This window comes from Carcharhinus amblyrhynchos, chromosome 33, assembly GCF_965287045.1.
Source record: "Carcharhinus amblyrhynchos chromosome 33, sCarAmb.v2.hapA, whole genome shotgun sequence".
In the NCBI taxonomy this organism is placed as follows: domain Eukaryota; kingdom Metazoa; phylum Chordata; class Chondrichthyes; order Carcharhiniformes; family Carcharhinidae; genus Carcharhinus; species Carcharhinus amblyrhynchos.
This window is the reverse complement of record NC_137356.1, coordinates 9,401,291-9,426,978: the sequence shown is the minus strand read 5'-3', so window position 1 is coordinate 9,426,978 and position 25,688 is coordinate 9,401,291. Positions and strand designations below refer to the sequence as shown.

The 25,688-nt window shown below is 46.1% G+C and overlaps 1 protein-coding gene across 1 annotated transcript in view; it reads right to left on the bottom strand.

The window, feature by feature from the left end:
- Positions 1-710: 710 nt before the first annotated feature.
- The window catches only part of znf653 (zinc finger protein 653), a 36,004-nt gene continuing 11,026 nt past the window's right edge, over positions 711-25,688 (bottom strand). Inside the window, exons 4-8 of the mRNA XM_080216631.1 lie at positions 24,537-24,621; positions 19,199-19,310; positions 14,731-14,845; positions 4,344-4,443; positions 711-1,579 (exon numbers count right to left, since the gene is read on the bottom strand). Coding sequence (XP_080072757.1) covers positions 1,402-1,579; positions 4,344-4,443; positions 14,731-14,845; positions 19,199-19,310; positions 24,537-24,621 — 590 coding nt within the window. The 3' untranslated portion in view covers positions 711-1,401. The remainder of the gene's footprint in view (positions 1,580-4,343; positions 4,444-14,730; positions 14,846-19,198; positions 19,311-24,536; positions 24,622-25,688) is intronic.

Genomic DNA, 25,688 nt, shown 5'->3' with positions numbered 1-25,688 from the left:
AAAGAGAAAAAGATTAATGCCCCATAACTTCTGAAGGCTTGGATACAAGAATGGAAACAAAGGAAAATTAAACCTGTACAGAAAATGTCGGAGACTCTCAGCTGGTTTGACAGCATCCTTAAGTTTAGTGTCATGAGTAGTCTCACATTAACAATGCAATGAAATTACTGTGAAAATCCCCTAGTCGCCACACCCCAACACCTGTTCGGGTACACAGGCCAACGTGCCCTAACCAGCACGTCTTTCGGACTGTGGGAGGAAACTGGAGCATCGGAGGAAACTCACGCAGACACCGGGAGAAGATATCGCCTCCACACAGACAATTTGGACTCTGGGAGGAAACCAGAGTGTGCTGAGGAAACCCATGCAGACACAGGGAGAAGGTGTGGACTCCACACAAACAGTGACCCGAGGCCGGGAATCGAACCCGGGTCCCTGGCTCTGGGAGGCAGCAGTCGCGGCCTGGATTAGATGCTCTGTCGGAGAGTCGGTGCAGGCTTAACCGGCTGACAGCACTGCAGGGATTCTATAACCCAGGTGGCATTAAGGGCATCACAGCTGGCCCCCACTGTCTGTGTGCGCACCAGGTGAGGAGATAGGTGCAGGGGTGGGCTCCTTGGGCTTCAGAATCCAAAGGCCACGTATAAACGAGTGTGAAACTACAGCCGAAAAAAATAACAAACAGCTTTGAAGAAAACGCAATAAAATCATTGAGATGTGCCGTTTCATTTATTGCCATTGGTTATTTATAGTTTTTTTTCTTAAGTGGTAGAACGTGCCTCTTTCTCTTGCCTGCGTGCACTCTGAACCGGGCAAGTTACTGTTCAACAGAAAGGACTGTGTGGAAACGGCCGTGACATCTTAAAAGGCCAGCCTTTCGACCTCTTGGAAAAGCAGGTGAGTTGGGGGAAGGGAACGGCGATGGGGGGGGGGGGGGAGGAAGCTTGACCAGCAGGACATTGCAGACAACTCACCGGATCTCCAGGCAGAAGGGTGTTCCCCCCAGTGACGGCGCCCGCTGTCTGTCATGCCTCCTCAACCTCTCTGCATGCCACGCAGGCAAGTAAGCATTTTAAAAAAAAAAAAGGATGCCTACCATTTAATTGCAGGACATTTGACAAGTTCAGCACCAAACCCCTCCCCCTACCTTTGTCCTTGCCAGCAGAACGCACCGCGCCCACCTTGGCACCGGCCCAAGATTCAAATAAACTCTTTGCATCCCCGCCACCATCCATTCCCTCCCCCACCCGCCCTTCATTGGGAAGTATTTAATGTCAGAGAAAAGACCGATATTAGTATAAAATTTCATTTTCCGTGGGGGTCACAGTACTTGCACAGAATTTACAGGGAGGGAGAACATGTCTCTCAGGTACCACAGCGTTCCAAGTCCAGTGGCGGGCGTCACATGGTCTGACACTCGGGGTGGCTTTTTAACTTGTGAAATTTGACACTGTCCACCTTTTCGAACTTCTTGCCGCAGTATTCGCAGGTGAAGTTGTACTGTATCTCCGTGTCGTGCTTCTTCATGTGCCAGTTCAGCGACGCCCTCTGTCTGCACTGATACCCGCAGATTTCACACCTTCGAACGGGGGTGGCAGCGGGGGAGAAAAAGACCTAAATTAATACCAACCTCATCAACACCCAGCGCGATTCAACACTGATTCCCACTGCGGTACTTTCCCCATGAGGAGGACTTCGTGCATCCATCTAAGAGCCACCTAACCTCCCTCCCATTGTTGCAGTGACTACGTTGACCCCTTAATGGTTTTAAGAGTTTTGGCAGTGAAAACACTATGTGCTGACCACTCTCTGCAACAGTAAGAGGTCTCTCAACACCAAGTTAAAAGTCCAACAGGTTTACTTGCGGCACAGTGGTTATCACTGCTACCTCTCAGTACCTGGGATCCGGGTTCAATTCCGACCTCGGGTCACTGTCTGTGTGGAGTTTGCACGTTCTCCCCGTATCTGCGTGGGTTTCCTCCAGGTGCTCCTCCCACAGTCCAAAGATATGCAGGTTAGATTAAGTGACCATGCTAAATTGTCCCCAGTGACAGGGAGATTAGCTAGGATAAATGGGAATATGGTTACGAGAATAGAGCCTGGGTGGGATTGTGGTCGGTACAGACTTGATGGGCTGAATGGCCTCCTTCTATACTGTAGGGATAGGGATTCTATGATTTGAAACCATGAGCTTTTGGAGCACCGCTCCTTCATCAGATGAGTGGAGGTTAGTTCACAAACACAGCATATTTATATCAACAGACACAACTGTTTGATAATTACAGATTGGAATGTGAAGAATGGTTGGAACGTGACTCTTTACAGGTAATCAAATCTTTTACAGGTACAGTTAGTGCAAGTGGAGAGAGGGTTAATCACAGGTTAAAGAGGAGTGAATTGTCTCAACCCAGGACAGTTCACAGGACTTTGCAAGCCCAGGCAGCATGATGGTGCAAGCATTCTCCAAGGCGGCCTTCAAGAAAAATGACAACACAGAATCGCTGAAACTGATAGCCAAGTTCTACACGTGTGGAAATGGCCTCAACCAGGACCTTGGGTTCATGTCACAGTACACGTAACCCCTCACCATTTAGCCTGGGCTTGCAAAATTCGTCTAACTGTCCTGGCTTGAGACAATTCACAATTCTTTAACCTGTGGTTATCCCTCTCTCCATGCACATTGTCCATACCTGTAAAGACCTGAACACATGTAAAGACACGCATTCCAATCTGTAACTATCTTGCAATTGTGTCTTTGGCTACATATGTTTGTGAACTAACCTCCACTCATCTGAGGAAGGCGCAGCACTCTGAAAGCTCATAATTCGAAATAGACCTGTTGGACTTTAACCTGGTGTTGTGAGACTGCTTACTGTGTCCACCCCAGTCCAACGCTGACATGTCCACATCATCACTCTTAGCAAGGAAGAGTTTCCTGATATAAGTCGCAAATCTACAGATCATTATAACTTTGTGGGCGCTTGCTGTGCACGTTTTCTATTTATTTATTTAATCTTTCACTGGGTGCAGGAATCCCTATGGAGCAGAAGACAATCATTTGGCCCGTTGAGTCTGCACGCATCAACACTCTGGCATAGGATCCCAGCCGGGCCCTTTCCTGTAACCCCACGTATTTAACCCAGTAATCCCCCTAATCTACACCTAAATTGCCTCTCAGTGCCGGGGGATTATTGGGGTAAATACGGAGGATTTAAGGGGATAGGATCTGAGTGGGATTATTGCTGGGGTGGGCTCAATGGGCCAAATGGCCTCTTTGAGGGATTAAAGCTTATTTATCAGTCAGACTCATAGAGGTTTACAGCATGGCCCTTCGGCCCAACTTGTCCATGTCGCTTTTTTTTAAAACCCCTAAACTTGGCCCAATTGCCCACATTTGGCCCATATCCCTCCATACCCACCTTACCCACATAACTGTCTAAATGCTTCTTAAAAGACAGAATTGTAGCCACCTCCACTACCACCTCTGGCAGCTCATTCCAGACATGCAGCACCTTCTGTGTGGAAAAATTCCCCCTCTGGACACTTTTGTATCTCTCCCCTCTCACTTTAAACCTATGTCCTCTGGTTTTAGACTCCGCTACCTTAGGAAAAGATGTTGACTATCTAGCTGATATGTGCGCCTCATTATTTTATAGACCTCAATAAGATCACCCCCTTAGCCTCCTACGCTCCAGAGAAAAAAAATTCCAGTCTATCCAGCCCCTCCTTATAACTCAAACCATCAAGTCCTGGTAGCATCCTAGTAAATCTTTTCTGCATTCTTTCTAGTTTAATAACATACTTTCTATGATCGGGTGACCAGAACTGTACAAGCTTAAAAACGTTTCAGAGGGGGAAAGCTGTTAGGATGATTCCAGCTTTAAAAACTTTTAAAATAATAAAATGAATTTAAAAAAAAACTAAGGGGCAATTTAGCATGGCCAATCCACCTAACCCATACATCTTCAGACAATAAGGGGCAATTTACCATGGCCAGTCCACTAACCTATATATTTTTTGGACTGCGGGAGGAAACCAGAACACCCAGAGGAAACCCATGCAGACATGGGGAGAATGTGCAGACAGTAGACTCTGCAAATTGACTGGGAAAGGCTGATACCGGAGGACCAGGTTTAAAAAAAAGCAGAGGCCCTTTCCACGGTGACATCTTTTACCTCGAGCAAGCTAAATATACCAATAAATCTAAATGCAATTCAGGTGCTCATCAGCCTACACACCTGACGAGGTTCAAAAACGTCCAAGTGAGAGGCACATGAGACTAAACAACAAGCAAAAAAAACCCTCAGCTCCTGAAAAGAAGTGTAACACAACAGGAAACCTACTGGAGAGGTGTTTCACCCGTGTGCATCCTTCGATGAACTTCGAGATGGTTCTTCCTTTTGAATGACTTTCCACACGTCTCACAGATAAAATCTCGCACACCTAGGTGGTAGGAAACCAAAATTAGAACCAGCAATTTTGAGTTTAATTTTTAAAGTTAGGACTATTTGATTCAAATCCACTTTGCAGTCACCATCCAATAAATGAGGGCTTCTCTTTGATGTCAAATGGTTCATACAATCCCCACCTGTAGGGATTGTATGAATACTGAGAGCTTGTTTCCACTGATCGAAAATCTTTGGAGTTACCGGTCAGCTTCTCAAAGATCTGGCCTTGCTTCTTCACATCTGGGAGCCCAAAACATCTCATGCTGCTGGACAGGACATAGGGAAACCTTTGTCCGATAAGCGAATTATCAAGCAATCTTACCAATGACACAATATGCTCTTCCTGCTAACCTGCTCACTCAAAATTCACTCTCTTACTTCCACTAATTCTTTCCCAGGACTCCAAACATTGAAGCTCCTCACTACACCTCCAACACACCTCCCACTCACAGCTTTTACAACTCATGCTTGGTGCAGACAAGTGAATATACTTTTTTTTTAATTACCTTAAACATCTAGGTGGTAAGGTGGTTCGCACTGATGCCTCAGAGCACCAGGGTTTGATTCCCAGCTTGAGTCACTGTGTGCGAGTCTGCACATTCTGCCCATGTCTGCATGGGTTTCCTCTGGCGCTCTGGTTTTCTCCCACAGTCCAAAAGACATGATGATTAGGGTGCATCAGCTATTCTGCCTCAGTGTAACCGAACAGGCGCCAGAATGTGGCAATTGGGGGATTTGCACAGTAACTTCATTGCAATGTTAACGTAAAACATTGTGACACTAATAAATGAACAGTAAACTTAACTCATCTGGTAGTTCCCCACTCTTATCACAGATTCTCTACAGTGCAGGAGGCCATTTGGCCCACCAAATGTGCACTGACCACAATCCCACCCAGTCCCTATCCCTCATCATCCTAGCTCATTCCCTGAGACTAAGGGAGAATTTAGCATGGCCATTCCACCTACCTGCACATTTGTGGACCATGGGAGGAATCCGGAGCACCCGAAGGAAGCCCACACAGACACAGGGAAACTCCACACAGTCAGTGACCCAAGCCAGGAATCACTCAAGTCTCACCATGAAAACAAAAAGACCTGGAAACGCAGGAAACAAACCCTGCTTTGGTGCTTCTATCAGGTAAGAACATAAGAGTAGGAGCCAGCCATTCGACCCTTCGCTGCTGAATCTTCCATCTCTGTCCTACCCACATACACCTCAGTCCCCTTACTGTCCAAAATCTACCAGTCTCAAAATCTGAGTACACATTTAGTGACCAATAATCCCTGAAATTAGAAAATCTGGAAGATTCACAAGTCAATGGAGGAAGTTTCTCCTCATCGTAGTTCGAAATGACCCTTATCCAAGACTGACATATCCGATTGTCTACTGCTGAATTTCCAATTGGACAATGAACTCTCTGCTCTTTCAGCCCAAACGATCCATTCCTTAAGAGCAATCCAGCCCTACATGCACTCACTTCCTACTTGTCATCAGTATTGCTTGAAGGAATTTGCAAAGTGATAATCCTGAAATTAAACAGGGCCTGCTAATATCATTGTGTTATATAAATTAACAGGACTATGGGGTCAGGCCTGGGTGTTGTATGATTTTGTTTTATTCACGGAATGCGCAGCACAGCGGTTAACGGTGCTGCCTCACAGCGCCACAGACCTGGGTTCAATTCTGGGTCACTCTCCCTGTAGAGTTTGTATTTTCTCCCACAGTGCATAGATGTGCAGGTTAGGTGGATTGACCACGCTAAATTGACCCTTAGTGTCAGGATGATTAGCAGGGTAAATATGGGGGGTTATGGGAATACTGCCTGGGTAGGACCGTAGTTGGTGCAGACTCGATGGGCCGAATGGCCTCCTTCTATGATTCTATGTGGGCTTTGCTGGCTGGGCCATTTATTGCCCAACCCCATTTACATTTGAAGTGGGTGGCTTGTCAGGCTACTTCAAAGGGCAACTTCATTACTGTGGATCTGGAGTCACACAGAGGCCAGGCCAGGTAAGGATAGCAGATTTCCCTCCTTAAAGGGCATTAGTGACCCAGATGGGGTTTTCCAACAACTGACAATGGTTTCATGATCATCAGTAGATTCTTAATTCCAGATATTTGGTGAATATAAATTTCACCATCTGTCGTGGTGGGATTCAAACCTGTACCATTACCCTGTGTTTCTGGATAACTAGCCCAGCGACAATAACACTCTGCTTCTCCATATCTGTGGCCCATGATGATAAAGATTTGTGCCCAGGTCAATATTTTACCACTAGATAGAATCATGAATCCCTACAGTACAGGAGGCAGCCATTCGGCCCATTGAGACTGCACCAACAACAATCCCAACCAGGCCCTGTCCCTATAACACGATGTATTTACCCTGCTAATCCCCTGACATTAAGAGGCAATTTAGCACAGCCAATCCACCTAACCCACACATCTTTGGACAGCGGGAGGAAACCAGAGCACCCAGAGGAAACCCACAAACGTGGGGAGAATGTGCAGACTCCACACACTGGGGGCAACACAGTGGTTAGCATTGCTGCCTCACAGCGCCAGGGACCCGGGTTTGATTGCTGGCTTGGGCCACTGTCTGTGCCGAGGAAGCACATTCTCCCTGTGTCTGCATGGGTTTCCTCCAGGTGCTCCAGTCTCCTCCCACACTCCGTAAGACATGCCAGTTAGGTTTACTGGCCATGCTAAATTGCTCCTTATTGTCAGGAGGGTTAGTAGGGTAAATATATGGGGTTACAGGGATAGGGTCTGGGTGAGATTGTTTTCGGTGTACACTCAAAGCGCCAAATGGCCTCCTTCTGCACTGTAGGGATTCTGTGATTCTATTCTGTGATTCACACAGTGACCCAAGGCCGGAATTGAATCCGGGTCCGTGGCACTGTGAGACAGCAGTACTAACCCCTGCGCCACCGTTACTGGCAGATGAACTTATTCTTGCTGACACTGGGAAGACTATATTTCTTGTTTAAGCCCATTTACTCCAATTTAATTCTGAGCATCTACGAGTTTGATTAGCCCAATTTGGGGGGCAGTAAATTACGCATAGGTTAGACTGGATAAGGATGGCATACCGTCTACACTGACGGATTTCACTGAACAAGTTTTTGCAACAGATTCACAGTCATTTTTCTTGCTGGCCCAAATGTACAGATTAATTAAATTCACTTTAATAACTTGTCATGATGGGACTTAAAAAGAAAAGAGAAAATGCTGGAAAATCTCAGCAGGTCTGGCAGCATCTGTAAGGGGAGAAAGTAGCTGACATCAAGTCCAGATGACCCTTTGTTAAAGCGAAAAGGCTCAGAAAATGATAGCTATTTATACTGCAGGGTGAGGGAATGAAAAATGAGTCATAGCCACAAAACCCATAATCACTAAACCGTTAGTCTGGTATCAAAACCACAGCATTATCATATTAATCCTCAGGTCATACTATGAGTAGATTAAAGACTTTTATTGTGAGCCTGCCAACTCATTCCTTTCTCTCCTGAAGGTAATCGGGGCATTTAATTGTGGCTTGCAGCTTGCTCAAGTGTCTACTCTTCCCACACGAGCCCTAATGAGAAATGACAAGCCACCTTGACCTCTCAATCAGATTTTGGCAGAGATAAATAAGAAGCCATTAAAAAAAATCATAAGACACAGGAGCAGAACTGGGCCATTCGGCCCATCGAGTCCGCTCTGCCATTCAATGAAAAAGCCTCCATTTTCCTGCCTTATGCCCATAACCCTCGATACCTTTACTGAATACAGGATTGAGATAGAGAATCTGGTGAACTAGTGCGAAAAAATAATCTCTCCCTCAATGTCAACAAAATGAAGGAGATTTTCATTGGCTTCAGGAAGTGTAGTGGAGGACATATCCCTGTCTATATCAACGGTGATGAAGTGGAAATGGTCGAGAGCTTCAAGTTTTTAGATGTCCAGATCACCAACCTGTCCTGGCCCCTCCATGCCGACACTACAGTTAAGAAAGCCCACCTATGCCTCTACTTTCTCAGAAGACTAAGGGAACTTGGCACGTCAACTATGATTCTCATCAACTTTTACAGATGCACCATAGAAAGCATTCTTTCTGGTTGTATCACAGCTTGGTATGGCTCCTGCTCTGCCCAAGACCGCAAGAAACTACGGAAAGTCGTGAATGTAGCCCAGTCCAACACGCAAACCAGCCTCCCACCCACTGACTCCGTCTACACTTTCTGCTGCCTCGGCAAAACAGCCAGCATAATTAAGGATCCCACGCATCCCAGACATTCTCTCTTCCACCTTCTTCCATCGAGAAAAAGGCACAAAAGTCTGAGGTCACGTACCAATCAACTCAAGAACAGCTTCTTCCCTGCTGCCAACAGACTTCTGAATGGACCTATCAAGTTGATCTTTCACTGCACCCTAGCTATGATTGTCAAACTACATTCTGCACAGTCTCATTTTCTTCTCTATGAATGGAATGCTTTGTCTTCATAGCGTGCAAGAAACAATACTTTTCATTGTATCCCAATATATGTGACAATAATAAATCAGATCGATTAAAAATCTGTCTCTCAAGAATTCCACAAATTCACTACCCACTGAGCAAAGAGTTTCCTCCTTGTCTCTGTTATAAATGGATGAGGCTTTAGAGATTATGCCCTCTGCTCCTAGACTCGCCCACAAGAGGATACAACCTCTCAGCATCTATCCTGTCAAGTCCCTGAGAATCTGACATGCCTCAATAAGGTCACCTCTCATCCTTCTAAACTCCAACCTACTCAACCTCTCCTCACCGGAAAATCCGCCCATACCCAGGAACGACCTCATGAACCTTCTCTGGAATGCCCCCAACGTCGGTATATCTTTCCTTAGATAAGGGGACCAAAAATGTTCACAATAAAGCCAGGCATTCAATACTGCAGAGGTACTAACATCTTTCCTGTTCATTTTTAATTCTTAGACAATTCTGATGCACCTTGAAGAAGCAGGTACTCACACATACTGTGCTGGAAGCAGTGGAATCGGCAGTACACATTGCCTTGTACTACACCACTTGCAAAATTACAAAATGTAATTAAGATAATTAAAACTTTACAAAATGTACAGCCCTCCTTTAACTGTCAACATTTGGCACAGTGGTTAGCACTGCTGCCTCACAGCCCCAGGTACCTGGGTTCGATTCCCGGCTTGGGTCACTGTTTGTGTGGAGTCTGCGCATTCTCTCCGTGTCTACGTGGGTCTCCTTGGGGTGCTCTGGTTTCCTCCCACAATCTGAAAGATGTGCTGGTTAGGGTGCATTGGCCATACTAAATTCTCCCTCAGTGTACCTGACCAGGTATCGGAATGTGGCAACTGGGGGAATTTTCACAGTAACTTCGTTGCAGTGTTAATGTAAGCCTTACTTGTGACACTAATAAATAAACTTTAAAAAAAATATTTATGTGCCTGCAATTTTCTTATCGCAACTAGAAAAGTCAGAAGCTATATCTGTGCAGGTGTTGAGTTTATAAAATGCCCTTGGGGCCAGATGTTTCCTAAAAGTTTTCAAACTTCTCTGCAAAGTCTGTTAGAACTCTAGCCTTGAAACTGGAGGCCTCTGTCCATTTCCATAAATCACCGGGTCCGACCAGTAGCGATTGCTGTGCCCCGCAGCCCATTCTCCATGTATCAGCTTCGCTGAAGTCAAGTGGAGAAGTAGGTTTTAATGTCATTTATATTGGCTGAAAACACAGCATTATATAATGCTGGCACCGGGAGCAAGTTACAAAGCTGTCGCTCTCATTTTGTCACAGTTCTTTGTTACTTATAAACCACACTCCGCTGTCTGACACAAACTGACCCCCCGATGTGTTGTTTTGATCCTATATGAGTTTACAGACTGGCAACTTTCCCAGGGCATATTATTGTTCAAAAAAAAACATGAGGTTGTTAATTACAATGTTATAACTAACTTCACAAAAGAAGAGGAGCAGGCCATTCGGCCCCTCAAGCCTGTGCTGCCATCATGGCTGATCCAAAAGCAACCTCAAATCTGAATCTTGCCTACCCCCTGCTAACCTATCACCTCCCTACTTAACAATAATCTATCTATAAAATCATACACTGTAGAACAGGCCCTTCAGCCCATTAAGCCCGCACCTACACATTAGAAAGACCTGAACTCCCACAGCTCAAAGGTGTCATGGTCAGGTTGGACTGGCCACGCTAAATTGTCCCTTGGTTCAGGGGGAACTAGACAGGTTAAATGCGTGGGGATGTGGAGACAGGGTCTGGGTGGGAGTGTGGTCGGTGCAGACTCGATGAGCTGAATGGCCTCCTCCTGCAGTGCAGGATGCTATGATTCTATGACTGATCCTTCAACTAAGGGGAACAGCTGCTCCTGATCCACTCAATCCACATCCTTCAACCTTGTACACCTTGATCAGGTCGCTTCCTCAGTCTTCTCTGCTCCAGAGAAAACAACACAAGCTTATCTCTTTTCAGAACTTAAATGCTCCATCCCGGGCAGCATCCTGGTGAATCTCCTCTGTACCCCCTCCAGTGCGATCACGTCCTTCCTATAATCCATCATTGCCTTAAAAATATTCAAAGGCTCTGTTTCCACTGCCTTTGTAGGAAGAGAGTTTTAAAGACTCACCACCCTCAGAAAACATTTAGTTTTGTCTCTGTTCTAAACAGGCCATTATTTATTTTTAAACAGTGAACCCCCCCCCGTTTTAGATTCTCCCACAAGAGGGAGCATCCTCTCCACATCCACCCTGTCAACACCTCTCAGAGTCTGTTGCATTTAAATTAAGTGCCCTCTTACTCTAAGTGCTAGAATCATACAGAAGGCGGCCATTCAGTCCATAGAGTCTGCACCAACCACAATCCCACCCAGGCCCTATTCCCGTAACCCCACATATTTACCCTGCTAACCCCCTGACACTAGGGTCAATTTAGATTGACAAATCCACCTAACCCACACATCGTTCAGACTGGAAGGAGCACCCGGAGGAAACCGGCCGGGATTGAACCCAGGTCCCTGGCACTGTGAAGCAACAGTGCTAACCACTGTGCCACCATGCAACCCCCAGATGACTGACACAAAATGCTTTCTATGGTGCATCTGTGAAAATCAGTGCAAGTCTTAGTGGACATACCAAACTTTCTTAGCCTCCTGAGAAAGTAGAGGCATTAGTGGATTTTCTTAACTATTGTGTCGGCGCAAAGGGACCAGGACAGGAATGGCCGAGCAGGCTCGAAGGGCTAGATGGCCTACTCCCGCTCCTATTTCTTATGTTCTTATGTAAGCTTGAAGCTCTCCATCATTTCCACTTCAGCACCATAGATGTAGATGGGGGCATATCCTCCACTACATTTCCTGAAGTCCATGGCTATCTCCTCAGTTTTACTGACATTTCAGAGAGAGAGATTATTGCCGTCACACCATTTCACTAGATTCTCAAAAAAAAAACCCACACTCTTGTCTGAAGTCCCATAGCTCTAACAGGACACCCTCCTCACCCTACACACCACGACAGTCCCAACTCTTGACCGCACACCTCCTGGTCACCAAATTCAATCTTGTGACTGACCTCAGCGGCCAAGTTCCAGACTTCAACCATCCATGGAAAATCCAGACGAGCCTCAGCCACTTGAGGAAGGGGGTCAGGGAGAATGTGGCCACTTGGTAAGCAGTTGGAACATGAGGATTGCAACAGTGACCATCTAGGTCACACCATTATCCACATACTGAACTCCGGCTCAGAAAGAGGTCCATTTCAGAGGAGATTCACCAGATTGACTCTGGGGGTGAGAGGGTTGACATACGAGGAGAGAGCAAGTATTTTGTGCTTCTACTCGCTGGAGTTTAGAAGAGTGAGAGGGGAGTAGGGAGGCACGATGGTTAGCACTGCTGCCTCTCAGCGCCAGGGACCCAGGTACGATTCCCAGCTTGGGTCACTGTCTGTGCCGTGTTTGCACATTCTCTCCGCATCTGCATGGGTTTCCTCCGGATACTCCGGTTTCCTGCCACAGTCCAAAAGATGTGCTGGTTAGGTGCATTGGCCATGCTAAATTCTCCCTCGATGTACATGAACAGATGTTGGAGAGTGGCAACTCGGGGATTTTCACAGAAACTTCATCGCATTCGTCGTGTTAATGTCAGCCTACTTGTGACACTAATAAACTTTACTGTATCTGATCGAGGTATATCAAATACTAAAAGTGATTGACAAAGTAAATGTAGACCAAAGGTAGACACCTTACAGGGCAATCTAGAACAAGAGGTCACAGGTATAGGTTGAGAGGCGGTAGATTCAAAACTGAGATGAGGGGGAACTACTTCTTGCAGAGGGTGGTGAATTTGTGAAACTCGCTGCCCCATAGCGCAGTGGATTCTGAATCATTGAACGGTTTCAAGGAGGAGACAGATATATTTCTAATACAAAAAAGGATAAGAGGATACGGGGAACAGGTGGGGACGTGGATTTGAGACCAGGGAGAGATCAGCCATGATCTGATTTGAATGGTGGAACAGGCTCGAAGGGCTGAATTTGCCAACTTCTGTTCCTAACTCCTATGCTCCTGGTGGCATCGCAGCCACTCACGCTGAAGCAGAATGGATTGTTTAACCTCGACATTGAGCTATAACTGCTTCCCCAACCATAAAAATAAAATAAATATAACTGGCATATAGCTATTGTCCTCCACGTCAGGCTTCCTAAGGTTTTAAGCCTCCATGGGACAAATCAATGTATATTTTCAGGCCTTGGGTGTCATACAAGAAGCTCAAATACCTGTTCCCATCAATGTGCATGCATTATTTTGCTTATATTAACCAGAACATCAAGATTTGTCAGTTTTATCAGCAAGGCAAAGTCGTCACTCTCAAACCTCCACGACCACAGAATTTAAACAGCACAAATCAGCCAGCGAGAAGGGCAAAGAGGACAAGAGTTGACTTGAGTTTTGACAGTCTGATTATCAGGGCTGCATCAGTCCCGAGGCCAATTGCTCAACACTTGCGTACAAAAGAAAGCTGGAGCGTTTATAATCTTGCCTTGTCATGGCCTAATCACATTTCGACAAGCAGACATGGGTAAAGACGCCCATGTTCCAAAACGCTAACCTACCTCCCGATAACAACCCATGAAAATGTCTCTTTGTGCTCCGTGAACTATTTATCACCTCTACCCACGTGGCTGCTCAAAATCTTCAATCCCATTTCCGTGGATCACTAACTTCACGGCAAAGCTCAAATCTTTTGTATTTACGGACACCTCATACCAACATTCGGTTTATAATTTGGAGAATTAGGTCAGGTCTCGGGCTTCTCCAACCAAAACAATTTCAGGTCCACAGGCCTGCAGTTACAGGAGAAATGGAAGAAGTCCTTCAACCTATCCCCCCCAATTTATAATTTCCTAGTCACAGACATCTCAAAGAGGCTGATCGGATAGATAAGCTTCATAAAATCTACAGTGCAGAAGGCAGCCATTTGGCCCATCGAGCCTGCACCAACAACAATCCTATCCCTGTTACACCACATATTTACATCTCCTAATCCCACTGACACTCAAGGACAATTTATCGTGGCCAATTAACCTAACCCACACATCTTGGGATACTAAGTGATAATTTAGCATGACCGATCCATGTAACCTCCACATCTTTCAACACTAAGGGACAGATTAGCTTGGTCAAATCAACCTAACTCACACATTTGTAGACTGTGGAAGGAATCTGGAGCACCCAGAGGAAACCCACAAATACAAGGGGAGACTGCACACAGTGACCTGAGGCTGGAACTGAGCCCAGGTCTCTTGGCACTGTGAGGCAGCAGTGCTAACCACTGTACCACTACGCCACCCCGAACATCTGGATAATGGGCTGAACCAGCTTGGTCATTCTTCTCTGAAAACCCCCCCACCCACATTCATTTTGAAGACCAAAAAACACTGCACAACGAGTAACGAGGATCTAATTAGCCAATTTAGATTCCTAATTTACTACGCTGGAGACCCAGCCAAGGACTCAAATTACCTTCATGTGCAATAAACCAGCACTTACATACAAAACAGGCTCCTTATCAGTCACAAGAGGTTGCAGCTGGTGACTGGAGATCAAAGCTCACAAGAGCCTTTCGAGTCTGCATTATTCAACACAAGTGGAGGCTTAAAAGAATACGCTTCCCCGGCTTCCAACCATTGTGAGCAGATTGCAACTTAGGAAAGCAATCTTCGCGTTAAGTGGCAGCCAAGATCTCTCACATAATGGCTGCGGCATTTAATCGGCAACCTACCTGAGTGAATGATCATGTGTCTCCGTAAATGATTGGATAAATAAAACCTCTTTCCACAGCCCGGATGAGAGCAGACTTTCGTTTTCCCTTTCCGATGCACAAGGTTGACGTGGTTCTGAACAAGAGGAGTTTTTTTTTAAATTAAACGAGGCGACATTTCCTTTCAGACAAACAAGCAACATTTCCTTTCAGACAAACAAACAACACTTAAAAGCTGTTAAACGTGATTCTTTTTATAACGCTTCTTTATCCCCAGAAGTCAGGTGAAGGTTGACTTTCATATTTAATCACACGTGGGACATGGGCCAACATTTATCGCCCATCCCTGGTTGCCTAAGGGCAGTTGAGAGGCAATCACATTGCTGTGGATCTGGAGTCACATGTAAACCAAATCAGGTAAAGACAGCAGATTTCATAGGATCCTAGAGTGCAGAAGGAAGCCATTCAGCCTATCAAGTCTATACCAACCCAGGCCCGATCCCAATGCATTTACCTTAGGTAGTCCGCCTGACACTAAGGGACAATGTATCACGGCCAATCAACCTAACCTGCACATCTTTGAACCGTGGGAGGAAACCGGAGCAAACCCACAGGCACAGATTTCCTTCCTTAAAGGACATTAGTGAACCAGATGGGTTCTTCCAACAATGGTTTCATGGTAGATTTTTAATTCCAGATATTTTTGTTGAATTCAAATTCCACCATCTGCCATGGTGGGATTCGAACCCAGGTCCCCAGAACATTAGCTGATTTTCTGGATTAATAGTCGAGCAATAAAACCACTAGGCCATCACCTCCCCGTGACCCATTATTTCATATACCAGCTCTGACGAAGGGTCATCTAGACTCGAAACATTGGCTCTATTCTCTCTCCACAGATGCTGTCAGACCTGCTGAGATTTTCCAGCATTTTTCTGTTTCTGTTTAATTCCAGCTTCTGCAGTATTTTGAGTTTACTCTTTATTTAATCATTGGCAAGGTCACAAGAGAGACATTGACTGCCAAGTGTATAATCGTAGCTCTGAATCAGATTTGACCATGCTAAATTCGCCCTCAGTGTACCCGAACAAGCGTGTGGCAACTAGGGGATTTTCACAGTTACTTCATTGCAGTGTTAATGTAAGCGCATGGTGGCACAGTGGTTAGCCTCTCAGCACCAGGGACCCAGGTTCAATTCCTGGCTTGGGTCACTGTCTGCGTGGATTTCCTCCGGGTGCTCCGGTTTCCTCCCACAGTCTGAAAGATGCATTGGCTGTGCTAAATTCTCCCTCAGTGTACCCGAATAGGCACCAGAGTGTGGCGACTAGGGGATTTTCACAGTAACTTCATTGCAGTGTTAATGTAAGCCGACTTGTGACACTAAGATATAAACTAACTTTTAACTTTAACTTTGTGGGTCAACTCACAAAACATGGACTGCTGCGTTCAAGAAGACAGCTCACTGCCTTCTTAAAACTTCATGCAGTGTTAACGTAAGCTTACCGGTGACACTGATAGATAAACTTTAAACTTCCATGCGTAACAAGTATGATAATCGGAGATGCTATTTCTCTTCCACCGTCACCACCCAATTCAAGACCACACACTAAAGCAGGGCAGGTTTTGTGTTTCCAGTCTGCGGAACCGTTGTGGCTAAATTGCCATTTTCTCACGACGCAGACAAATACTGTGCAAATATTTCTAACTGTATGCACCAGAAATGGGAATGCACACCAGAGACATTACCGACAAAATAATGAACTTGCATTTAACTCCTGCTTTTCAGGGCCACAAACCCCCAAATGTTTTACAACTACTTTTCAAGTGCAGTCGCAGTTGTGATGCAGGCAGTGCACAATGTGTACGCAGCCAGCTCCCACAAAGACCATTGTGACAATGACAGGATAACCTGTTTCAGTCAAACAACGAATAGCACTGGAACAGGCCCTTCAGCCCACTAAGCTTGTGCCGATGTGATTTCATAGAATCTACTGTGCAGATGGTGGCCATTCAGCCCATGGATCCTGCACTGCCAGCAGTCCCACCCAGGCCCTATCTGCGTAACCCCACATATTTACTCTCTTAAACCCCGACACTAAAGGGGCAATTCAGCACAGCCAATCAACCAAACCTGCACATTTTTGCCATACTGCCGTTTTAAAAGAGAGAGAACGGGACAATAAGTTATCAATAGGCCACATTGTCTTCATGTGAAAATGATGGATTAAACTATCGATAAGCGTGGACATTAGCCTTTCAGCTCTTTGGGTTTAAACGCAGCAAGGCAATCCAGGTTTCATTGGCGTAACAAAAAAAAATTGGTGACAATCTTCTTACTACATGCAAGTGTGGGAGGAAACAGGAGCACTCGAAGGAAACCCACGTAGACATGGGGAGAATGTGCATATTCCGCACAGTGACCCTAGCCGGGATTCAAACCCGGGTCCCTGGCGCCATGAGGCAGCAGTGCTAACCACTGTGCCCCCGTGTCATTTCTATCCCTCTGTTCGCCTCTCCTTCACGCGTTTATCAATATATACCTCGAATGCTGCTAATGTGCCTCCTTCCATCACACTCACTGGCAGCGCATTCCAGACACCCTCCACCCTCTGAAAAACTTTCCCCATGCATCTCCCCAAGACTTACCCTCCCCTCTTACCTCAAACACATGCCCTCTTGTAAAGATAAACTTTCCACCCTGGGGGAAAAGCCTCTCTAACTATCCACCCTGTCTAATGCCTCTCATAATTTTGTACACCTCTTCTCAGATCGCGACCCCCCCCCCCCCCCACCCCACCACCTCAACCTCCATCTTTCCAGTGAAAACAATCCCAGTTTATCCAGCCTCTCCCCAGACCTGAAACCCTCCAGATGTATTTGGCTTCAGTGGCTTGGGGTAGCTGAAATTTGAGCGGAAAATGAGGCACTGGTGTGGCTGCAGGACTGTCACTGGGGATAGCAGCAGCAGCAGCAATCGAGGAGATGTATTAAGAATTACTGCACTAGAGGCATGCTGGAACATTAAAACGGATCAAATTAATTGCACTTTATCCACTAGTGCATTGGTAGTCATTTAATAAACTAGCGCAGTGATAATATTGTTTGTGACAATTGTCAAATTCACTTCAATAATTGAACGGTAATGCAAGTTGGACATCTCCTTGTAACTTAATCTTCCTGGTTTTATACAGAATTCTCGCATTCAATGACTGGAATACATACAGCATGCAACAGAGGAACAAAGAGAATCAAATCAGATCAAGTAAAAAACCACCATGTACTTGCTTGCTGACAATTGACACTGGGACAGCACAGTGGTTAGTACTGTTACTTCGCACTGCCAAGGACCTGGGTACGATTTGGGTCACTCTGTGTGGAGTTTGCACATTCTCCCCATGTCTGTGTGGGTTTCTGCCTGGTGCTCCCGTCAGTCTCCTCCTCTCTCTCTCTCCACACACACACACCCCACACCCCCTCCCCACTTTACAGTGCAACTCATATTGCCAAATGAAAATTATGGGCTACTCTTTTTTTAAATTTATCTTATTAATGTCATAATTAGGCTTACGTTCACATTGCAATGAAGTTGCGGTGAAAATCCCCCTAATTGCCACACTCTGGCGCCTGTTCGGGTACGCCAAGGAAGAATTTAGCATGGCTAAAGCGCCTAACCAGCACTGTCTTTCCAACTGTGGGAGGGAACCAGAGCACCCGGAGGAAATCCATGCAGACACGGGGAGAACGTGCAGACTCTGCACAGTCACCCGAGTGGGAATCGAACCCAGGTCCCTGGAGGCAGCAGTGTTGCCATGCTGCCCTTTTTAAAGTGAGAGAACGGGACAATGAGTTATCAATAGACCACATTATCTTCATGTGAAAATGATGGATTAAACTATCGATTAGCATGGAGATTAGCCTTTCAGCTCTTTGGGTTTAAACACAGCAAAGCAATCCAGATTTCATTGGTGTAACAAAAAAAAATTGGTGACAATCTTCTTACTACATCCAACCATATCATGGTCTCTTTCACAAAGTGTGACTGCCTTGCTCCCATTATCAAATTCCTACAGTGCAGAAGGCGGCCATTCAGCCCACTGAGCTGCACTGACAACAATCCCACCCAGGCCCAATTCCTGTAATGCCACACATTTACCGCGGCTAGTCCCCTTAACACTAAGGGTCAATTTAGTATGGCCGATCCACCTAACTCGCATATATTTGGACTGTGGGAAGAAACTGGAGCACCTGAAGGAATCAACACAGGTATGGGGAGAATGTGCAAACCCCACAATGACCGTGGCCCGAGCTGGGAATTGAATCCAGGTCCCTGACAAGTGAGACAGCAGTGCTAACCACTCAGCCACCTTAACACCTGTCTTGTGCACAAAAGGCAGTGAGAATTGGTCTCCCTGCCCCTCCCCTTGAATTACTGACAAACCACTGGCTATTTAATCTTCCAAGGAGGTTATTGCTAAAGGTTAGTGTTTACCTGGAAGCTGTTCAGCGTGATGTACACCTGGCTGCATCCCTCGTGTGGGCAGTGGAAAAGCTGAAACATCCCGTCTGCATCAATAATGTGGCCCCGCTTTTTTCTCTTTGGTCTGTGGAGAGGATGCAGGGTTTAGATCGTGATGACAGAGAAATCATCTGTGTGTTGAGGCATCAACACGTTGTGGTGAGCACCTTAAGCTAGACTGTGTCTGGAGTTTGCACGCTCTCCCCGTGTTTCCTCCGGGTGCTCCAGTTTCTTCCTACAGTCCAAAGATGTGCAGATTAGGTACATTGGCCATGCTAAATTGCCTCTTAGCATCGGGGGACTAGCAAAGGTAAATACACAGGGTTACAGGGATAGGCCCTGGGTGGGCTGGTTGTCAGTAAAGGATCGATCGGCTGAATAGCTTCCTTCTGCACTGTAGGCATTCAATAATTCTATTCTATTCCAGACAGATTGGGCAGCATGGTGATAGTGGTTAGCACTGCTGCCTCACAGCGCCAGGGTCTCAGGTTTGATTCTGGCCTCGGGTCACTTTTTGTGTGGAGATTGCACATTCTCCCCACGTCTGCATGGGTTTCTTCCGGGTGCGCCGGTTTCCTACCACAGTCCAAAAATGTGCGGGTTAGGTGGATTGGCCATTCTAAATTACCCCTTAGCATCAGGGGGATTAGGAGGGTAAACTCATGGGGTTGTGGGGGTGAGGCCTGGGTGGGATTGTGGTTGGTGCAGACTGCATGGGCCGAATGGCCTCCTCCTGCACTGTAGGGTTCTATGATTCTAGATGGATTAGACCACTAAACGCTCCCAGACTTGAACCACAGTTCAGCTGATCTCAGGTTGGTTGGCAATGTGGCAGTATGGTTAGTCTTGGCAGAGACTTTCATACTAGATCACTGCCGAATTAATTTGAGTATTGTTGCAAGTATTAGCATACAGCGAAAAGTATTGTTTCTTACGTGCTATACAGACTGAACATACTGTTCAGAGAAGGAAAGGATAGGATGCAGAATGCACTGTTACAGTCATGGCTAGGGTGTAGAGAAAGATCAATTTACTATAAGGTAGGTCCATTCAAAAGTGTGATGGTAGCAGAGAAGAAGCTGTTCTTGAATCAGTTAGTGCGTGACCTCAAGCTTTCCTCCTGAAAATGAATGTGCGCACCATGCCGGCACCGGGGCAAGAACTTCACAGGATTTGGATGTGATGGGCCCTTTTGGTCAAACAGCTTGATACTGGCAATCCCAAGAGCCAATATAATTTGCAAAGACTTTATATGAATGAAAATTGGCTGAAAGCTAGGGGTAAGAAGTCTCACAATGCCAGGTTGAAGTCCAACAAGTTTATTTGATAGTAAACTCACAAGCTTTCGGAACGCTGCTCCTTCGTCAGGCGAGTGGAAGGTTCTGATCAGAAACAGGACATATAAAGGCACACACAGTTTACAGAATACTGATTAGAATGTGAGCCTTTACAGCTAATCTGCTATTCAAGTCTTAAAGGGGCACACAACGTGACAGGAGATAGCATTAAGCATAGGTTAAAGAGATGTGAATTGTCTCCAGGTATGGGTCCATAAATCCAAAAGGAATGTGGGAGAAACTCCCTTTATCCTGGGAGTGGGTGGGAATATGTAACATGCCAGCAGGTGGAGCAGATGTGGTTAACAGCAGATAAGATAAACACAAAGGAGAAAGAGACAGAAGTGTATGTTGAGGAGCAGACATGATGGGCTGAATGTCCTCCTTCCACACTGAAATAATTCTGTGTTAATATAGTGGGATGAGACTCGTGGAGCACAAACACTGGCGTAGAGTGGTAGGGCCAAATGGTCTGTCTGTTCCATGAATTCAAGGTAATTCTCCATTCCATAATACAGCCAAACAGTTCCTCCTGTAGCTGCATATTGTTACCACAGGATGGAGCTCAGCAAGCTGCCGTTACTCAGACACATGGCCTTACAAATCTGGCTTTCCTTACCAACGTGTGCACGGATGTGAAGCTTTGACACATCAATGGCTTAGACAGGTTTCACCATGGACAGCTCTGTTACTCAGTACGTATTAGATAGGGCAGGGACAATGTATAAGCCAATTGCCCCTTAGTGTCGAGGTGGGATCAAGCAGCGTTAAGTATGCAGGGTTATGGGGATAGGGCCTGAGTGGGATTGTGATTGGTGCAGGCTCGATGGGCCAAATGACTCCTTCTGCACTGCACAGATTCTATGATAACATATGTTCACGGCTATAATAAATGGTCAACACTGTGGGGCTGGACACGGACGATACACATTTGCAAAGCAGGTGCTCTCATGCTCGGTGATGGCACAGTGGGTCAGCACTGCTGCCTCACAGCGCCAGGGACCCAGATTCGATTCCCAGCTGGGGTCCATAAGACGTGGGAGCAGAATTAGGCCAATCGGCCCATCACGTCTGCTCCACCATTCAATCATGGCTGATTTTTTTTCATCCCCATCCTCCTCCCTTTTCCCCCATAACCCCTGATCTCCTTATTAATCAAGAGCCTAGCTATCTCTGTCTTAAAGACACTCAATGATCTGGCCTCCACAGCCTGCTGCAGCAAAGAGTTCCACAGATTCACCACTCCCTGACTGAAGAAATTCCTCCGCATCTGCGTGACTGTCTGTGTGGAGTCTGCACATTCTCCCTGTGTCTGTGTGGGTTTCCTCCAGGTGCTCCGGTTTCCTCTCTCAGTCCGAGAGACTGAGAGGTGAGGGTGCACTGGCCATGCTAAATTCTCCCGCAGTGTCCCCGAAGGGGTGCCGGAGTGTGGCGACTGGGGGATTTGCACAGGTAACTTCATTGCAGTGTAAATGTAAGCCTACTTGTGACACTAATAAATAAAGAGATTTGTTGCAGGCTCCTGGAACTCTCTCCTACCTCTGCTATCAAAGGCAATAACCTTCTGCTGTCAAACTGACCAATCCTTCTGGCAAATGGTGAGCAACTAAGCAAGATTATTTTTTAAAGGGATAACTTGACTGGAAACCTCACTTCAATCATCAACTCACTGATGTTAAACTTAAATGTCTGGCTATTGAAGTTGTGTAGTTTGGAGTCTGCCACCCACCAAATTGTCAAAAGCTCCCAGGAAGAAAAAAGATAAGGTCCTTTTCATGTCTTCTCCTTCCGAACTGGAATGAGACATTCACAGTCACTTGCCAGACTCAAGAACAGCTTCTTCCCTGCTGCTATTAGACTTGTGAATGGTCCTGTCATATCACAGAACGGAATCATAGAACCCCTGCAATGCAGAAAGAGTAAGTAGTCTTACAATACCAGGTTGAAGTCCAACAGGTTTATTTGATAGCACGAGTTTTCGGAGCGCTGCCCCTTCATCAGATTGGACTTTAACCTGGTGTTGTGAGACTACTTACTATGCTCACCCCAGTCCAAACATCATGTGCAGAAAGAGGCCATTCAGCCCATTGAGCCTGCACCTACATCAATCCCACCCAGATCCTATTCTCGTAAGCCAACCTATTTACCCTGCTAGTCCCCCTACACTAAGGGGCAATTTAGCCTGGCCAATCCACCTAACCTGCACACCTTTGAATACTAAGATGCAATTTAGCATGGCCAATCCACCTAACTTGCATACCTTTGGACACCAAAAGGCAATTTAGCATGGCCAAGCCACCTAACCAGCATATCTTTGGGGATATATTAAACTAATGTTTCTCTTCATCCTACCTGTTGTTGCAACACTCTATTCTGCACCTCTCCTTTTCCTTCTCCCCGATGTACTCTATGAATAGTATATTTTGTCTGTATAGTGCACAAGAAACAATACTTTTCACTGTATTCCAGTACATGCAACAATAAATAAAATCAGTCAGTTGCCAATTCCCCTCATCAAAAAGCAAGTGATCTCAGTACCCCGTACTGGCGTCGGTGCTTAATCTGTAAATGTAACCGCAGTCAAACAAAGCTGTGCCTTAGCAACAGAACAACACGTGTGTGTCATTAATAATAAGCATATGCATGTCATGCGATCAGGCTTATTCTGGACAATGCCTTACCAAAATAAACCAAACTGTGAATGAAAAATGCCCATCCACCTATGTTATTCATCACCATCCCCCCAACCCTCCCCAAATGGGACGGTGGCACAGTGGTTAGCACTGCTGCCTCACAATGCTAGGGACTCGGGTTCGATTCCCGGCTTGGTCACTGCCTGTGTGGAGTTTGCACATTCTCACTGTGTCTGCGTGGGTTTCCAACAGGTACTCCAATTTCCTCCCACGCTCCAAAGATATGCAGTTTGCCCCTTAGTGCCCAAAGCTGTGCAGATTAGGAAAATGCATGGGGCTATAGGAATTGGACGCAGGTTGGGTTTATTTAAGATGTCAGTCGGTGCAGAATCGATGGGCTGAATGGCCCCCTTCTGCACCATTGGAATTCAGTGATTACTATTTGTATTCAAGCCTGGATAGCGGTGTCAAGAAAAGCTGACCATAAACCAAATTTAACAGGCCCTCACCATGGAAGGATTGCTGGAGCGAACAGATACAGGAACTGCACATGATGGCTCCCCATTTCCTTAATCCATGGAAGTGGACGCCAGATGCTGCATGTTTGGCGTCTCCAGTTGAGATCAGCCGACTCAGTTAAAGTTCAGGATCCGTAGCCAGGATCTCCCAGGACACAGTCCTGAGTCACACAATGTGCTTACCCAAAAGAGAAAATGTTGGAAAATCTCAGCAGGTCTGGCAGCATCTGTAAGGAGAGAAAAGAGCTGATGTTGAGTCCAGATGACCCTTTGTCAAAGCTAAAAGACGCAGAAAGTGGGAGATATTTATACTGCAGGGGGAGGGAATGGAAGGTGAGTCATAACCTTTAAAACATCTCTGTCGTTTGGCCATTCACGCCTTCTGTTCTCTCTATGGACTGCCATTAACAGCCTTTCCTCTTGTTTTTGTGGCTTTGTCTCATCTTTCATTCCCTTACCCTACAGTATAAATATCTCCCACTTTCTATGTCTTTTAGCTTTGACAAAGGGTCATCTTGCCTTGAAACGTCAGCTCTTTTCCCTCCTTACAGATGCTGGCAGACCTGCTGAGATTTTCCAGCGTTTTCTCTTTTGGTTTCAGATTCCAGCATCCGCAGGAACTTGCTTTCATCCGATGCATTTACCCATTGGGCCAATGGGAAATATCACCTGCTTGTTCCAGAACACCTACAGTACCAGTCCACGGTCCTTCATTCTGCCTTACCTTACCATCGGACAGAGAAAGACAACAAGACCGATGGACATCAAAAAAAGTCACCAGTATAAAATACCCAGACACGAGGAGCGGGTACCAAACACTCACTTGTGTGGCACGTCCTGTGCAGTTTCCCTTGGTTCAGATGCTGGCAACGTAGGGCCTTCAATGACAGTTCTCTCTCCTAGCACACCTAGAAGAACAAAGGTTTCGGTCACCGAGAGCTGCCACCAATTCAATCCCAAGGTCTGAAGCTTGTTCAAGAAGTTAGTGGAAAGAAGTTGTTACAGCAAGATGGTGTTACTACCTGGTCAAAGCAGAGTGCCCTGCTGCTCCAGAAGGCCATGATGCGGTCTTGCCGGCGTTGGGCTGGGATGGGCACAGTATGTAGTCTCACAACACCAGGTTAAAGTCCAACAGGTTTATTTGGTAGTATGAGCTTTCGGAGCGATGTCCTTTCATCAGGTGAGATAAGACTCATCTGCTGAAGGGGCAGAACTCCGAAAGCTCGTGCTATCAAATAAGCCTGTCGGACTTTAACCTGATGCTGTGAGACTTCAACAGGCAGCAGAGTTCAGACCATTGTAGATACCAAGCTGCTAAACTGGGAATTCAATTTGAAAAATCACATTTCAAAACATGTTTTGGGGTGGCACGGTGGTTAGCATTGCTGCCTCACAGTGCCAGGGACCTGGGTTTGATTTTGGGTCACTGTCTGTGTGTTCTCCCCATGTCTGTGTGGGTTTCCTCCTGGTGCTCCAGTTTTCTCCCACAGTCCAAAGATGTGTGGGTTAGGGTGCATTGGCCATGCTAAATTGTCCATTAATGTCCTGGGATACGTAGATTAGAGGGACACTAATGGACTAATTGGCAGGGTAAATATGTGGGATTACGGGGATGGGGCCTGGGTAGGATTGTTGTTAGTGCAGACTCAATGGGCTTCTTTTGCACCGTAGGGATTCTATAATAATTTTATTTATTAGTCACAACAAAGACTTACATTAACTCTGCCCTGAAGTTACTATGAAATTTCCCTGTTCAGGTCAAACCACCTAACCCACATATCTTTCGGACTGTGGGAGGAAATCAGAGCACCCGGAGGAAACCCACACGGACACAGGGAGAACGTGCAAACTCCACACAGTGACCCAAGCCGGGAATCAAACCCGGGTCCCTGGCGCTGTGAGGCAGCAGTGCTAACCACTGTGCCACCCCCACAAACATCATAGCATTAAAGTTTTCTGCGTTAATTCTGAACAT